Raw genomic sequence first — 12,496 nt, 5'->3', positions numbered from 1 at the left:
GAGTCTTTGGGAGCGCCCGGGGGGCGGGGCTCCGGGAGGTACCGGCAAGGCGGGGCGCCCATACAGGGCAGGTGTGCGGGCAGGAACCTGCGTCCGCTGTGGCGGAGAGCTTTGTCCTGGGGCGCTGTCCGTCCCCCCGCGTGTATACCGCGGGCCCGAGGTGCCTGTATCCCCAAGCGCTTCCTGCCCGAGGGGGCGGGGCCGAGCTGAATAACAGCGGCACCGATTGGCTGAGAGAGGAGACCCGCTTCCTACCAGCCAATAGGCGGGCGCGACACTGCGCGGTACCTGAAGCCGAGCGGAGGGTGAGTGGGTGAGGGCGCCGGTTGGCGGACGGAGGGGCTTCGCACTCCCCGGGCCTGCGGGGCGGGCGGCCTGGCCGCGCCCGGTGCAGCCGGCGGCTGCCGTGGTCCCTCGCGGGGGCTCCCCTCGCTCGGTGCTGCCCGTTCCCACTTGCGACGCTCCGGGTCTCGCAGCACCATCGTGCCCGGTGCCTCCCGGTCCCCCCCCCGGTACCGGCTGTCAGAGCCTGAACTGCAGGAGGGGGCCAGGCCCGAGCAGGCCCCGCAGGGGGACGAGTCGGCCCCGGGGCTCCACCGGGCCGGGGCTGAGCTGGGCAAGTGCTGCCGCCGGGCCGGCCTGGTTTGGGGTACGGGAATGCTCCCGGGAGAGCTGGGTGCGGAGAAACCCCTCCGCGCTTGGGCCTCGACGCCCTCAGCGCCCGCTGTGAAAAGCCCCGGGTGTTTATTTGCGCTGTAGTAACTTTTTTTCCCACCCCTGTCTAATCTCAGGCTCCTCCAGCCGCCCGCCAGGTCCGTCCATACGCCGGGTCCCAGCCCAGGGGGACGCAGGACGGCGAGAGAGCTGCTCGGGGTAACGTGTGGCCCGAGGGCACTTCTTGGCTCGGGCCTTTGAGCCTCTCATGCAGGCCGTGCCTGGTACAGCACTAAATACCTCCTGGTTTGTGGCAGGTGACTCTTACACCTTGCTTAAGCCGGAGAAGTCAAACTACAAATGGGGGACGTTTTGGCACCTTGTCCCCGAAACCCTGCTTCCTCAGGGCTTCAGGGTACACGTGCCTTAGCTCTCTCAGGGCATCCTTGCCTGTGGTAGATATAACTCATTAAGTTTTGTGTTACTCTGATTAGCTTCTGTGGCTGCCTTTTTGCCTTCTGTCACGTTTGTTTTAGTCGATGCAGGCCAAAAATATCTCAGACCAGTGTATTTGGGGGAAAAACTGGTTCTGGCACCTGCCTGTAACATCTGCTGGAATGGGATGGCCTCCCACCCCATGTGTACAGTTCAAACGTAAGCTTATTAAATATTTATATGTTGCACCGTGGATCCTATATCTATATGGTCTCTTTCTGCAACAGTACAAGTATTTTCAAGCCCCACCTGGTTGTGTTTTTCCAGACTAACCCTTCAAACTGCTCTTTTACCGCTTCAGGAATCTTGCAGCAGAGGCCTGCCTGTGTAGGTGCGTAGTGGAGAGACAGAAATAGGTTTATTGGGACGAAATGCCAGCTAAGGCTAGAGGCCAAAGTGTAGGGGTTACTGCAGTTAAAAAGACCATATTTATCCTGCACAGGCAGCCGAGACATCCTTTTTTTAAAAAAAAAAACACAACCAGAGCTTCCAGCCCTGCAAGGTTGTGCACCAAGGGCCTGGTTCTCTCATTCTTTGCACTGCATTAGCCACGTAGGCTGTTTCAGAGGGAGTATAATATCCTGCCACGGAGGGCTGGATTTTAACCTGATGTGATGCTGGGGCAAGAGAACAGAGAGTCAGACCCTCTAGCTGTCACACCGAGCCCACTGTCACACGGGGAAAGGCTCCCCGTGGGGACTGGGTGCTCGCTTGGCAACAAAGCTTCGGATTTATGTCAGCCTCTTGCAAAGCGCTCATGTTTATTGTAGCTGCCCTTTCTGATTCCCTTCGAATTCCCCTTTGCCGCTGCTGGCGGTTAACCCTGTCTGTTTGCCTGGGTTCTTGGGAGGGAAAAGGGCATGGTATCGCTGTGTGCCGGTGTTGGCTCTCTAGCCGCGAAGTAAAGTCAATATGTGACGCCCTGCTGCTGGCAGGTGTGTTGAGGAAATTAGGCTTGTTGGCCATCATAACAGGGCCCGACCCTAGGTTCCTGCAGAAAAGTTCAGAGCCAAATCAAAGCAATTAAAATAATTAAATTTTAATGACGCATGTGCAGTAATTACAGCTCGAGCTGGGTGCCTCCGAAGAGGGACCCCGAACAAAGAAATCCCTGGGCAATTATAGCTTTTTCCAAATTAAGTTTCCCACCTCTCACGCGGTAGTTCAGACCAAGAGTAATGTTTAGGTCTGGGGTCTCCTGCTCCTTAGTGGGTCTCATCGTTGTTCCTAGGCAGGCTGTTTTTCTCCCTTATCTTTACTGTCACGGTTTCTGCTGACGGTTGTACCTTCGTTTCTTGTTGGGTCTTACTGTTGTGTCTCAAGGTCCTGAGGAGGAGGAGGTGATTCCAAACCATAACGATTAACACTGCCCCAGCAATGAGCTGAGGCTTTGCCCCTCCAGGTCCTAATGCCCTGCACTGGTCTTATTTCAAAGCCGTGACGTCCTCCCTTTCGGGGCGTGAGATGCAGGAATGCAGACTGCTTGTAACGTCCTTATCTTCCCAGCTGGAACCAGCTCTGAGGCCCTTTTCTTCCTGGACTAAGTAAAAGTTCATTATTTTATCTAGGTGGGGCCTAAGGCTTCAGCAAATTTAGCTCCTCATGCTAAGCAAGTTTTATAGAAGTTGTGCTAAGCGGCTACGTCTAGACAGTTTCAGTTTGCTATTCCTTAACATAGGCAGAGAGATGGCTACCAAGAAGGTCAGCGTCTGGGGCACGTGGTCCACCAGGAGAGGTGGTGGGAGCTGGGCTCCCGTAGCGGGGCCAAGAGGAGCCTGAGGGGTCTCGAACAGCAGCCTGTGACTTCGTGAAGGGCAGTTAGAAAGGTGACAGAGCCAATTTCTTCTCAGAGGCACCGGATGATATAGCGAGGGGCAACTGCCACAAGCTGGGGCTTGGGAGGTCCGGGTTGGGCACGAGGAGACCCTCCTTGCTGAGCAGGGTGCTGCAGCCCGGAGCCAGCGAGATGGGGAGGCTCCGTCCTTGGGGGTGTCCAGGATCCAGCTGCACAGAGCCCTGGCTGCCCTGGGCTGGTACTGGGGAGGGTCCTGGCTCCTTCTCCGGGGGTTGGAGTGGGGACACCGGGGTCCCTTCCCAGCACTGCTGTGACTGCGTGAGACACGGTGCTGCAGGAGCCCCGGGTTTCTCGGGCAGATGCCACCTTGCTCACAGGAGGCCCCACTTCTTTCTGGAGCAGCTTCCGTGTCGGTGAGCCTTTCAGCAAAAGGGTGCGAGCGGGGTTCGGAGGTTGTGCGGTCTGGATTGAGTTGCGGGAGGTCACCCAGCAAGCTGGGGCCTCAGCGCAGAACCGGTGAGAGAAGTTCTCCGCTCTGGCTTCAGCAGATGGTTACAGGTTCCCTCCCAGCCCCAAAGCTGTCAGCACGCGCAGACCTTTTGGATTTAATGCGGCGTTAATGCCATATTTGCGAGCTGACAGACGCGAGCCTGCTGCATAGAGACGCAATTTCTTTCTTCCTTCATGCCGTCCACGTAGCGCGTGCTGTTGGTGACAGCGCTGGCTTCCAGGTAGCGCGGGGCTGTGATTTACTTACTGGCTTCTGCGGTTTGCGTCCCGATTATGTCAGAGGTAGCTTTTCTCCCGTTACACCCCATCTGTTGAGCTCGAGCAGGGCTATCGCTATCGGTCCTCAGGTTTCCTGGTCTGGGCTGAGATGTTGCGTGAGTTCTTCCCGTTTGTCACTGATTCGGGGTCCCTCGTGACAACCCTGCCAGAAATTTCAAGTGCCTCCTAATTTAGGATGCTGTACGTGAGGCTTGATCCGGGCAAATGCTAAACAGGAGCAATTCCAGCAAGTTGCAGGGAGCTGCAGGTAACCCGACTGAGGAATTTACAATTGGCTCAAGTTGCACATCCAGAATTAGGGGGAGTCTAGGGGGACCTGGCTTAAGCTGCCTCAGTTCTTCAGGCTGTAAAATTGGGGCACCCACTCAGGGTGGAGTCAAAGTTTTAATAATGTCTCGATCGCGCCCTGAAAATGCATGAATATGAAGCGCGATCGGCTTTGAATGAAGTTGCCTGTTTGGGATAAATATTTCCCGCGTGCAGCGTGAATGAAACGGCTCCGTTCTGGTGCGTTTTCAGCTCTTTCTTTCTGTTTCAGAGCACGATGTTCCTGGTTGGACTTTCGGGTGGAATCGCGTCGGGGAAGAGCACGGTCGTGGCCATCCTCCGGGAACTGGGCTGTGCCGTGATTGATGCTGATGTTATTGCCAGGGAAGGTTAGTTCCGCGTAGCTGATCTTTCTCCCTTAGGTTCCCTTGACGACTGGGGGTGATGTTTGGTGAAGCGCAGACGGCAGAGGGTGCTCTGGGTACATTAGATAACCGTTTCCCTCCGATTCCCCAGTCCATGAGGATGTGTGGAGCAGCTGTCTTGGGGGATTGGAGCAAGGATATATTTTTAATTAAAAAAAAAAAAAACACACATCCTGGTGACAAACACAATGGAGAGATCTCGGATCTCACCCCCAGTTTCTCTCTCCTGGAGTGCAGTGCAGTCAGTACTTCTCAGCTTTGAAAGCCAACTCTTTGCAAAGGAACCGCACTTCTCCTCAAAGCATGGTCCCACTGCTTGTTTGACTCCTTTCTTCATCCCCAGGACACTCAACCTGTAACTCGGTTATGTTACATGCTGTCACTAACACGCAGAAAGAGAATTCTCCTCTGTGGTGGATGTTACTCCTTTGTTAATACTGGGAGATCGGTCCATAAAATCATTTATGTCTTAATGTGCTGAAACAAAGAGCCCAGAACTTGTGTTAAGGCTAGAGACATCCCGGATCAGGGAATCTGTCCTTGCTACAGAAGGGACCTAGAGATCCAGGTTTGCTGAATCAGTGGGAGTTAGAGGAGTCTCTGTCCTCCTCAGTTGTCCGTGTGATGTGGGGTGAGACCATTAATCCCACCGTACTATTAGGATAACGAGGAGAGCAGTGCTCACTTCAGTAAAACCTTTTAATTTTGTACACCAAAGGTTTCGGGCCCCCAGCTGAGGAACAGTGCAGGCTTGCCTGTGTCATTTTGAAGTGCCTGTGTTCTTCTGTTTGTCGAAGAACTTACCTTGTAGCCACTCAAAGCTGTGATGCTCTTACATTTTATTGCACTGTAATTCCCCTTGAGGTGCAGAAAATTTGCTAGAGGTGCTGAAAGTCCTCAGAGACTATAGGAAAACTCTGCAGAATACTCAGTGACGGTTTCCTACCAATCGACTCATTTTTCTCCAATTCCTTTCTCATATGTGTTTGTTTGCTGCATAGATTTTACCCGTACTGAAAGTTCAATGTGAAATTCCAATGGAGAAGGAAATTGGTCTTAAAGACTTTTATTAAGCCGCCCTGAGGCTACAACCCATGGCAATGTTCCTGGATTTGGAGAGAAAATTATATATGCTCTGTCTTTCTCTGTGGTTAGCCTCAGCTTGATCTTAATTACGTTTTTATTATTGCATCCTTTTTGTTGGTGATTTTGATGTCTCTAAAATCATATTCTTGTGCAATGTCAGAGTCCCTGCAAATAGCTATTGGGAATTGACCTCTTAGAAGGCTTTTGTGTTCATTCTCACCAAGAATTTGGGGACTGAGGTTAACGACAGTAAAAAAAGAAAAAAACAAAAACAAAAAAACAAACAAACAAAAAAACCCCTTATTAACAGCCAGGGCCAACCACGAACTCATGGCAGCCGAGCTGTATTCACCCAGTGCTAAAGTTTTCAGCTAAAATAACCCTCATATTTTTCCCTTTCTCTTTAAGATCTCCCTGCTCAAATCTTTGCCCTGCCCACGGTGGGAACAGGCTCAGTCCTGTTTCTGCCCATGCCTTAACTGGTAGCCGTCAGCAAGTCCTTTCTCCTGACCTGCTGAATTCTAACCCGGGGCGGCAGCACGCCATTAGGAGGGTTGTGGCGCTGAATTAATGACTGCGGGATGCTTCGATCTCTCGTGTGTCAGCCTGCAAAGGGACCTTGGTCTGCGAGTTCTGCAAACTTGGTCCTGCAGCGCTGATGCCAGGTGTCTGCTAGGTTGCAGCACTGAGACGCGCCAGTCTTGGTTCGGCGTGCGCTGGCAGACAGATGTGTTCTCTGCTGAGAAGAATAAACTCAGTTATTTAATGAACAGAACTCATTTGAGGCCGACTGCTGATGCAAACACTGACTGTGCTGTAGAATTGGCTCTAACCACCGGCTGTTTAATGTTATCAGTGGTGCAGCCCCACTTGAAGGCCTATCAGCAGATAGTGCATTACTTTGGCACCGAGATCCTCTTGGAGAGCGGAGAGATAAATCGCGAGGCTCTAGGAAACATTATCTTCTCCCACCCGGAGAAACGGCAGCTGCTGAACTCCGTCACCCACCCTGAGATCCAGAAGGAGATGCTGAAGCAGGTCTTGAAATACTTTGTGCTAGGTAAGAGACCGGGCGATTCCATGATGCCGGCACTCCGGCTGCACGACAGTCGTCTCCGCTCACGCCGGCTTTGGCTTCAAAGTGGAGAGAGGGACGGGGAGGGAGAACGGGAGCCGATGCTGAGTGACGGCCTTTGTGCTCCGCCACCGGTGGCCTTTAGCATCCGCGTTTGGAGGATTCGTCGCTGCCCTTCTGCCTTTCGTTGCTGCCCTTCACATTCTTCTTCCATGGCTTCAGGTACCTCTGTAGGGCCTGAGAAAAGCATTGTGAGGCCTCTGCTGAGATTACTCGCTGGATAATGTCATACCTTCTGAAACGGCCAAATATTATCCCCTGCCCCCAACCTCTCTGGGCTTCGGTGAAAGCTGCAGAGCGCTTTTAGACTCGATAAGGTGAGAAATGGGCTGACAGCTGTGGCTTCCAAAGTCCCGCTTTTTCCCCTGATAAATATAACAAATACAGCTGTCAAACTTGGTCTAATCAAATGCCAGATAAGATCACCAGCTGTTTCGGAGGTCTCCGTGTAGACAGAAGGATGTCTTAATAGAGTCAGTCTAGTTGGCGGAGCTTATTGAAGCTGAGCTGTGTGACAGCTGAATAGCCCTGTGCCGGGGCATCGGAAGGGCCTCGCTCTCCTGAGGAGAGTGAGGAGGAGGAGGAGGAGGAGGAAGAGAAAGGGCGAAGGCGGCGCCACACAAGAAAACCGGCAGCCAGAGAGATGTGGGGTTTTGAACCCGGGCTGTGAAGTCGGAAGGGAAGCGCTGTCCTGCCCCTTGGCGAGAGCGGCAGCGCGCGCTCCGCCGGCCGCTTTGTCCTCATTAGTCTGGTTTTAATGATTTGGGATAGCTGAATGTCGTCTCTAAGGGCTTGGCTGCGCGAGGAAGGCTCTATTGATCAAGCCATAGGGCAGCAAGAACTCTGCCTGGGTGGAGACGCTGGTAAAATGACGGTTTGCTGGGTGATCACGTCTTCATTAAAGCTTTGATTGCCGCGGCCAGATGAGTTAGGAAGTGTTAGTTTGGTTTGTAAAAAATATTTACACCAACAAAACCGGCGGCATCCCGGCACGCTCTCTGCGTCCGAGCACGCGTACCAGGGAAACGCGGTCCCCTCACTCGCCGCTTTCTCCCCGCTCTCGCGTTCACCCGGCGTCTCCGAGAGCTGCCACGCGCAATCTTGCCGTCTGCGAGGGGTGGAGGAGCGCAGGGACGCGGCGAGGCCGGGGTCAGCCGCGGGGCCCGGGGAGATGCGTCTAGCGGTTGCAGATTCCCCTCTGCCAGCTGCTCCTTGCGGTCAAGGAACCGGAGACGGGAGGTGACAGGTCTGCGAGCTCTCCTGCCTTGTCCTACCTGGAGGCAGGCTCGGCTCGCCTCGTCATCCCTTCGCTCCCGCTGTCCCCGTCGATCCTTGCGGCTCTGTTAGAAGCAGCACAGCTTTTGCCAACAAGGGGTGGCAACACGAGAGGGGGGTTTGCATGCCCCGGGGTGCGGCGGGGAGGGATTTGGGGAGTGCGTTGTGCTGGGCACATGCTGTCGGGGGGATTTTAAATCAAATTTTGTGACATGTTTGAGAGCCTGGCACAGGACATGCCTCTTTCATCAGGGAGATCCTTGTGGATTTTCAGGCCCTGGGAACGTGCCTGGAGGCACTCAAATGTTTCAGTGTCATGGCTATGAGAGATTTGCAATGATTTACTTCCCCTCCTTGTACAAGTGGAACTGTTGAGCTAAAGCTTTCCAAAAAGAGAAGGAAACTAGGCTGGAAACGGAGCTGGAAAACATCAGCTCAAATCACTGTAGTCTGGCAAAGTCTTAGTCAACTGAAAGAGAGAAAAGCAAATTCTGCTGTGGGCACTGCTCCCCTAGAGAGCCTAGCGAAGGCGGCGTGATTGCTCTTGCTAGAGATGCACAGGCGCTTTCGTTTGAGCTTCGTGTTTCAGTTCCTCATTATATTTCTGCAGCTTCACCTTTGCTCGGAGATCATCCAGGTTAGGTTGGTTTTTTTTTTTTTTTTTCCTGTGGAAACTTGGAACGAAACCGTTTGCTCCCTGCGAGAGGGAGGAGGACAAATGTGCTCTGCTCCCCTTCTCTGGAGCAGCTGTAGTCGTGTTGCTGTAAAGCTCCCCCCACTTGCATTGCAGGAGCAGCTGTAGCTGCAGCGCACGTGCAGAGCAAGGAATTTGGAAATGCAAATGATACTTATAATTTTTTGGGGGGGGGGGGGGGTCCCACTTTTGCAGGCTACCGCTACGTGGTCCTCGATATCCCTCTGCTCTTTGAGACCAACAGATTGACCAAGTTTATGAAACACACGGTCCTGGTTTATTGGTAAGTGCCCCGGGAATCATGAGAGCCGGGATGTCACAGCCTCTCTTGGTGGTTGGAGGGGGTTTGTCACCTCCCTCCCTCTCCAGGGAGAATTTAGCTGCAGCGTCCGTGCGAAGCCTTTTCATGCGCTGCCTCTTCCCTGTAAACATGAAGTGACACCTTCCTTTATGCCAGCTAATGAGCATGAGGTTTCTTGCTGAGGTTTCTTTGAAACCTGGCACCATCGTAAGGGGAAAATCGCTGCCCTCGGGCGTTGCACAACCCTGGCTCTGTTGGCTGAGGGTTTTGGGGACTCCCAGGTCTTCTTACGGGCCGTGGGCACGGTAGGGACGCGCGGCAGGATCTGCCTGGGTGGTGGTGGCCTTATCCGTTCTGCTGGCTCTGCTGATGTGGAAGTGGAGACCGGGGGAGTCCAGCGTAAGGGGAGGGTGGCCGTGCTCCATCTCAAGTGAAGAGGGGCAGATCTCCCACCCTCACCCTGGCCGTCCCCCCTCGTGCTGAGGAAGCCCACCAGGACCTGCAGGGCCCCGCGCGGGACCTCCTTCCCTCCCGCGCTCCCGTCTCAGCGCCGCGTTCCCCCCCCGGCAGCGACCCGCGGACGCAGCTGTCGCGGCTGATGAAGAGGAATGGGCTGTCCCGGGCCGAGGCCGAAGCACGCGTCGCCTCCCAGCTGCCGCTGGACAAGAAGCTCAAGTTAGCGAGTCACGTCATCGACAACTCCGGCGACCGCGAGAGCACGCGCCGGCAGGTCCTGCGGCTGCACGCCCAGCTGGAGGGTTCCCTGGACTTCCTCTGGGCACGGCTGGCGGTGGGCACGGCCGTGGCCGGGCTCGGAGGGCTCGTCTACTTCCTCCTCCGGCATTTTGTCTCTTAATTCACCTTTTTCTTAGAGCGTTTCTTCTTTTGTCTTCTAAGGGCCTGGATTTCCAGGTTTGAAAAGGGCAGTGAAAGGCCGCCTGTTTTAATGAGCTTTGCCGGCTGAATGCAGACAGTAAGATGAGGCATCTCCTTGCAGACTTCCCAAGGTGAATGTGAGGGTTTTTTTGCAGCACCGTCTCCCAACTGCTTGCTTTAACTTCGTGCGCAGGTCCTTACGGATCAGCCGTGTCCGTGGGGCGGGATTGCTCCGGGTGCCCGGCTGCTGCCCGCGAGGGGAGCGAGGCCCTTGTTGTCCCTGGGCTGAGCTGCACGGCCGGACTTCAGCCCGGGGTGAGTTTAGGCACTTGGAAGTCTTCCAGGAGAATCTCTTTAGTGGGGGAATACGTGGACTCTCGAGTCCTTTTGCTGCTACCGGCTGTCCCCAGGTTGTCCCCTCCTAGCCGTCGGCCCTGGCTAATCTGAGTTTAGATGCAAGATATCCTCTTCGTCAACGGGGATTTAATGGAAAGGCCTTAAATCTGTCCACGGGGGACAGATGATACATCATCTCACGAGGACTAGGTGTTCAGCTGACAACTCGCGGTCCCTCCAGCCCTGTATTTCTGCCGCTGCTGCCTAAGTAATCGTAGGATCGTTACTCCCGGGCCATCCCCTGCCAAAGGCGGGCGATGCCGTGGGTCGCTGAGGGTGCGGCGCATCCTTGGCGGGGGCTGAGCCCTGGGACCTGCCTCGGAGAAACGCGTTTGCTGCTGTTTGAGGTTTTTTTTTCCTTCAGCGGTTCCCTGGGGGAGAGCGCGAGTCTGGACGAAGCGGGTGCTGGCTCTTCACGGTCTTTTTTAATAAAGTGCTAAACAGCAGCCGGCTCCCTGTGGGTCTCGAATTTCCGGGCTGCGAGCGCTGCTCTTTTCCTCGCCTGCTCCCGCCTTGCTTCGGCGCTGGGGCACGGCCGCCGCTCTGTAAAGTTCATCGCTCGCGAGCAAAGTTTACGAGCGCCGTTGCGCTTTCCCCAGCGCCGCCCCGGCCGCGGTCCCTCTCCCGGCCCCGGGGAGCTTTACGGAGCGTCAGCCCGCGGCGGCCGTGGCGGCCGGGAGAGCGAGGCCGGGTCTCGGCTCGCGGCCCTGGGCCCCGCGCGGTGCGGATCAATGTTTGCACCGCAGTAGCGCAGAGAGCTCCTAGCTGAAGTGGCTGCATCCGACGGCGTGAGCGAGGCTGGGAGGGGACGCGATCCCCGGGCTTCTGAGGTCGAGTCCGCGCTCTTCCCACGCGGCAGCCCTGTCCCCTTGCAGGGTGCTTTAAAAAAGGTGGGTGCAAAGGTGCTGGAGGCTTTCGGGCTGCTGCGGTGCTTGGTGGCCTTGCCCCGAGGTGCTGCAGGGCGGCCGAGCTCCCATTCACTCGCCCCGGGAGCTCGGTGCTTGTGGAGGAGGGGACGTGCTCCGTGCCCCCGGCACCAGCCCTGGCCGAGGCACCTTCCCCAGGGTGGCACAGACCTGCCGGGCTGCTGTCCGGTGCCACCACCTTGCAGCGAGCCTGGCGCTGCTTCCGTGTCCCCTTTGTCGCCGCCTGTGCTGGCATGTCCCTCTGTCACATCGGGCTCATGCAGAGTGGCTTTACCCACCCCTGAGCCAACATCTCCGGTCTGGGCCGATTCCAGACCCCCGGGAACGCTGTAGGTACGGACGGGCAAATCCTTGGGGGTTTAATGATGCCCCGGAGCAGCAAACCGGCAGCGGTAAGGACGAAAGCGGCTCTGGCTCGCTGCCGTGGGCGGCTGCAGCCGCGGTGGAGCATCCCTGTGCTCCGGCCTGGGCATCCCGGCTCTTCGGGGCCGCGCTGGGAGAAGCCGGACGCAAGCAACACCCCTCCGCCATCCTCTGCTCTCCGCACCCGACCCTGCCGCCTGCTTTTTTTTAATGTGCCTTTAATTGCAGTGGCGACGTGGGTGCGGGCAGTCCCTCCCAGCCAGCCATAAATCAGGGCCGGAGCAGGACGGGCCGAGGCAGAGATAAGCGCTGATTGCATTCCTCCCTCCCGGCTCGCCTGCCTCCGCGATAAATGGGGCTGCGATGAGGCCGGGGGGAGCGAGACCGGCGCGGTAATCGCATTTGGCGTTTCGCTCCTGGCCTGCTGACGTTTTCCAGCCGCTAATGAGTTTAGCGGGGCCGAGGGAGGGAGTGTTTTTGGGGGGGGGGGGTGCGAGGCGCAGCGCTGTGCCGGGGTGGTGCGGGAAGGGGCTGGGGGGCTGGTGCCCTGGGCTGGGAATTGGGTGTCCAGCCGGCTGCCCTGGCCCGCAGCACCCAGGGAGAGGGTGCTCAGCACCCCCGTGGAGGCCTCCCGTGGGTACCCGACCATGGGCATCCCCGTGGGAACCCTTCAGGGACGAGCCACTGGGATGCCACATGTCCCCTGCCGCGTTCCCTGTGACCCCTGTCCCTGCTCCGGGGATGCACCCAGCCGGCGGGACCTGCCACCGTCCCCCCCGCCGGTGACAGATGCGTTTGCTCTGCAGGCTGGCAGCGCCGTTTAGTCTCATCGATAGCTCAATCGATGGCCCTGGAGGGAGCCTGAAGGGCAGAGCTGAGGGCCTGGGCGGGCGACAGCGGCTGCGACAGCCGGCGATGGACCGGGGGTGGCCCTGGCCCTGCTCTCCGAGGGGGACTCGTGTCCCCTCTGTGTCCCCTCCGTGTCCCCAGCACCCCATGCACCAGGCCATGGCTCTCCT

General features: G+C 56.6%; 1 protein-coding gene across 5 annotated transcripts; it reads left to right on the top strand.

The window, feature by feature from the left end:
• Positions 1-28: 28 nt before the first annotated feature.
• Positions 29-10,634, top strand: DCAKD (dephospho-CoA kinase domain containing). Of its 5 annotated transcripts, none has more exons than XM_064524443.1 (6): positions 29-305; positions 792-812; positions 4,272-4,389; positions 6,368-6,571; positions 8,811-8,898; positions 9,487-10,634. In XM_064524443.1, exons 3-6 carry the CDS (start codon positions 4,278-4,280, stop codon positions 9,770-9,772), a joined length of 690 nt encoding a protein of 229 aa, XP_064380513.1. In that variant the 5' UTR covers positions 29-305; positions 792-812; positions 4,272-4,277; the 3' UTR covers positions 9,773-10,634. The 5 variants fall into 5 exon arrangements, with proteins under 5 accessions (XP_064380513.1, XP_025963654.2, XP_025963655.2 ...); XM_026107869.2 differs by having other exon boundaries at positions 792-873; XM_026107870.2 differs by lacking the exon at positions 792-812.
• Positions 10,635-12,496: the final 1,862 nt, after the last annotated feature.

This window comes from Dromaius novaehollandiae, chromosome 22 (genome assembly GCF_036370855.1).
Source record: "Dromaius novaehollandiae isolate bDroNov1 chromosome 22, bDroNov1.hap1, whole genome shotgun sequence".
Classification (NCBI taxonomy): Eukaryota; Metazoa; Chordata; class Aves; order Casuariiformes; family Dromaiidae; genus Dromaius; species Dromaius novaehollandiae.
Note: the sequence above shows the minus strand (reverse complement) of the source record. Positions and strands in the feature narration are given on the sequence as shown.

Coding starts and splice junctions, on each gene's coding strand:
- DCAKD (XM_026107870.2), top strand. CDS start 4,278: ATGTTCCTGGTTGGACTTTCGGGTGGAATCGCGTCGGGGAAGAGCACG. Junction 4,390..6,367: donor TGATGTTATTGCCAGGGAAG/GTTAGTTCCGCG, acceptor TAATGTTATCAG/TGGTGCAGCCCCACTTGAAG. Junction 6,572..8,810: donor CTTGAAATACTTTGTGCTAG/GTAAGAGACCGG, acceptor CCACTTTTGCAG/GCTACCGCTACGTGGTCCTC.